At 65.9% G+C, this 3,464-nt stretch overlaps 2 protein-coding genes across 2 annotated transcripts in view; one reads left to right on the forward strand and one right to left on the reverse strand.

Moving 5' to 3' along the window:
* The window catches only part of MAP3K6 (mitogen-activated protein kinase kinase kinase 6), a gene marked incomplete at its 5' end in the record, with an annotated part of 12,415 nt that extends 11,009 nt beyond the window's left edge, over positions 1–1,406 (forward strand). Inside the window, 5 exons of the mRNA XM_006155320.3 lie at positions 163–334; positions 424–536; positions 619–677; positions 925–1,001; positions 1,155–1,406. Coding sequence (XP_006155382.1) covers positions 163–334; positions 424–536; positions 619–677; positions 925–1,001; positions 1,155–1,299 — 566 coding nt within the window. The remainder of the gene's footprint in view (positions 1–162; positions 335–423; positions 537–618; positions 678–924; positions 1,002–1,154) is intronic.
* A 67-nt stretch (positions 1,407–1,473) lies between these two features.
* SYTL1 (synaptotagmin like 1) overlaps positions 1,474–3,464 on the reverse strand; it is a 7,227-nt gene continuing 5,236 nt past the window's right edge. Inside the window, exons 7-11 of the mRNA XM_027774507.1 lie at positions 3,194–3,436; positions 2,985–3,063; positions 2,809–2,908; positions 1,830–2,035; positions 1,474–1,708 (exon numbers count right to left, since the gene is read on the reverse strand). Of these exons, the coding sequence (XP_027630308.1) occupies positions 1,563–1,708; positions 1,830–2,035; positions 2,809–2,908; positions 2,985–3,063; positions 3,194–3,436 (774 nt within the window). The 3' untranslated portion in view covers positions 1,474–1,562. The remainder of the gene's footprint in view (positions 1,709–1,829; positions 2,036–2,808; positions 2,909–2,984; positions 3,064–3,193; positions 3,437–3,464) is intronic.

Raw genomic sequence — 3,464 nt, forward strand, 5'->3', positions numbered from 1 at the left:
GGGCGGGCCTGCGGGCGGGGGGGGGTCCGGTGGGAGGAGCCGCTGGGGGCGTGGCTAGGTGGACACTTCTCAGACTGGCACCTAGCTCTGGCCCGAACCCGCACGCCCCTGCTAGCGCCCAGGACTCCCAAATGCCCAGCCTGAGCTCACCCACCCTCATAGGGGTCGAGGAGGAAGCGGTCTCATCGAGGTCCAAGGCGTTGAGTAAAGAAGGGATGTCCCAGCCACAGCAGGCAGTCCTGGTCCGGGGGAGCCAGCTCCCCCTGCCAGAACCTGAGCCCTGTCTCCCGCCTCTGATGGTGCAGTTGGGTCTCCTGCGAGTGGAGACTGAGAGGTAACACCCCTCCCCCAGCTGCCCACTGCCCCGTGTGGGCTCCGCCCGCTCCGGCAGTCAACCCCATCCCATGTTTCTGCCCCCAACAGGCTTCGCAGGGTCCTGGAGGGGAAGGAGCGGGAATACCAGGCCCTGCTGCGAGGAGCTCCGCAGAGGGTGAGTGAGGAGACCAGGACTTGTCTCCCTGCCTCAGAGCCCCCAGGTGAGCAGGACACAGCCAGAGAGTGGGAGAGTGTGTGTGGGGGGTGAGGCAGCTACAGGGGCTCATCACCGCTCTCGCCCAGACCAGGGCCTGGTGCGGTGGCTTCGGAGACTGAACGTGGATCCAGACACCATCCAGACGGTGAGGAGTGTTCTGGTCCACTCTGACCCCCACGAGATGCCATTCCTGCCCACCTGTCAGCTGGCCTCACTGTCCCGCTTATGCAGAGGATCTAAAAACCGCAAGAGCACTTAGCATGCCCTTCCCATGCACAGATTAGGAAACCAAGGCCATGAACAGGCGTGTTGGTAGTGGCCGTGGCCAGTCCCGAGTGTGGACACACCTTCCCGTAACTCCCTTGTCTATGCTGGGCTTTGTCCACCATCAGCTGCTGAATCACAGCTTCACCCTCAATGTCCTGCTCACCTGTGCCACCAGAGATGACCTCGCCTATACCTGCATCAGGTACACCCGGGGCCTCCAGGGCTGAGTGACACAGTGGACCCCAGCCATAGACCTGCCTAGGTCCTTTCCTGGAAACCCGGGGAGAACCAGGGTTTCCTGGGGACAGATGGGCCTGGGGAAGCTGGTGGGTACAGACAGAGCCCACTGCCCCAGGGGAGGCATGACGTGCCACATCTGGAGAGCCATTGTGGCCCAGCGCACCGGAGCCACACCAGCGCCCCGGGGCCCCAGGCCACTGAATGACGGCTCGAGGCAGCTCTGCCCCAGGACTGGCGAACCACGAAGGCATAGCTTCTGACATGCCTCAGGGTGCACACCCACACTGGACCCAGCCTGGACACGGGTTGTGGGCAAGGACTGTGAGCACCACCAGCGAGGCCATTAAACTGAGCACTTCTGCACCCAGTTCTGTGTGTGGAGTCAGAAGTCCCTTCCTGGGCCCGCCACTGCCCATCACCTCCCCTCCCTGTCCCCAGCAGACACCACCCTCACTGCTCTTGACACATTTATTGACTTTAGCCCAGGGCAGCCCTAAGATGGGGGTCTGGAGAGAGGGGCTCACTAGGGCTGTGTCCTGGGGACCAGGTTGGTTCGGAGGGGCAGAAGGCCGTCCACCCACTCGCATGGCCGCTGTAGGAGTGTCCGCCACAGTTGTGCCTCCTCAGGTGTGGAGTCCATCCAGGGCACCAGGAGCCCATAGCTACTGCCTGTGTGTGGTGGGAAGGGTGGGGTGCACCACATGAGCACCTCGTGGGCACTGTGCCCAGGCACCCCCATGCCTGGTGGACATGAGCTCAGAGGCCATGAACTGGGCCCTCCCCCACTTACCTGTGCCCAGGCTGAGGCGTGTGGCTCCCAGCTGCCGGCTGGCCAGGGGCCCCTGATCCCAGAGGGAGAGTTCCGCGCAGGCCTGGTGCAGGTCCGTGGGCCCAAAGCCATCGTAAACCATGGTGTGGTTGAATGCGGGGCTGAGGCTGCGCCGTACCACCCTCGTGCGCTGGCGGCCAGCCTGGCTGTCATCGGGCAGTACTGAGCTGTGGGGCAGGGACTCCTCAGGAACCCTACGCCCTAGAGCCACCTCCCGTGTATGTCTGTGTCCCGTGGCTCCTGCCTGGGGGGCCTCGGACCAGCTTCCTCTGAGGCCTCCTGCTCTTCAGCTCCAGCTCTGGCCCAGCTGCAGGTCCAGGCCTGGCACCCTCTGCGAGGCTAGAGCTGCAGGGAGCCCTGGGCACTGCCCCATGCCCAGCTAGCAGGGCCCCTGCAACACAAAACCCTGTGGCCACCACCTGTGTCAAGGCACCTGTCTGTCTCCCCCCTTTCTTTCACTAATAAGGGAAAAACAAGCCTGTTGGCAGGGCCCAATGACACTGGAAACAATCTGGCAGCTCCGTGACCCTTGTCAGTCCCTGTCCTGCCACCCTCAGCAGTTTCCAAAGTTCTCAATGCCAGTTCTGCAAAATAAAACATGGCTCGGTACCTCTGAGATAGGCACATTGTCGCAATGGGTGGGGGTTTGGATCCTGCCTGCCCGGGGCAGGAGGGGGCGCCCAGCACCCGGAGGCACTCCAGAGGCCCCCTGGAGCTCACTCCCAGTCCAAGGCCCTGCCTGGCACCACATTCTCTACGGAGGGCTCAGCCTTGGCACTCCGGGGACAGGGTTCTCGGCCTTCCTACGCCTCCCCCCGCCACTCTCCCTCCCCCCGCTCAGGGGTGGAAGCCCAGGCTGGGCGAACTCTGGTGGACAGTGGGGGATCCTCGGGGCTGAGGGCTCTGCAGAGAGGAGGAAAGGGGCGGGGTGGGCCCTCACCACTGGACGTAGGAATCCAGGGCTCCTGAGCGCAGCGGCACGAGCTCCCGCGCCTCCTTCACCCAGAAGTGCAGCTCCCCGCTCGGGGGCCTTCCAGCGCCTGCTGAGAGTCCAGTTCAGGCCCAGCCCCACGGGCCTGCCCACACCTCTGGCGCCTCCCTCGAGCCGTAGCTCACCTTCGGAGCCGGCGGGGACATACTTGACCGACAGGGAGAGCAGCCCGCGGCTGGGAAGCCCGTCGGGGGACGGCGGGACCTGAGGGAGCGACGGGTCAGGGGACCTGCAGGGCCTGGGAAAGGGACCTCTGGGTCCGCGGGGACACAGTCGGAGGGAGGCTGGGCGGGACCGGGCGAGTTGCCGCGCCTCGCAGGGCCGGCTGCCTCACCCGAGGCTGCAGAGGGAGCCAGGTGGGCTCGGCGTCCCAGCCCCACGTGTCCAGGGGCACTCGGACCTCGCCCAGGAAGACGTTGCGGCCCAGGCTCTCGCGGTGCCACACGGACAGGCTGAGCACGCGACTCCGGAGCGCGGCCTGCGGGACGGGGTACTGCGGGCAGGCGGCCCTGAGCGGGGGACCCAGGAGCTCGGCCCTCCACGCTCGGCTCCCCGCTTCCCCGCCCCGGGCCGCCCCGAGGCGCGCCCCGCCAGCCCGGGGCCCG

This window comes from Tupaia chinensis, unplaced genomic scaffold (genome assembly GCF_000334495.1).
Source record: "Tupaia chinensis unplaced genomic scaffold, TupChi_1.0 Scaffold000445_1, whole genome shotgun sequence".
NCBI lineage: Eukaryota > Metazoa > Chordata > Mammalia > Scandentia > Tupaiidae > Tupaia > Tupaia belangeri.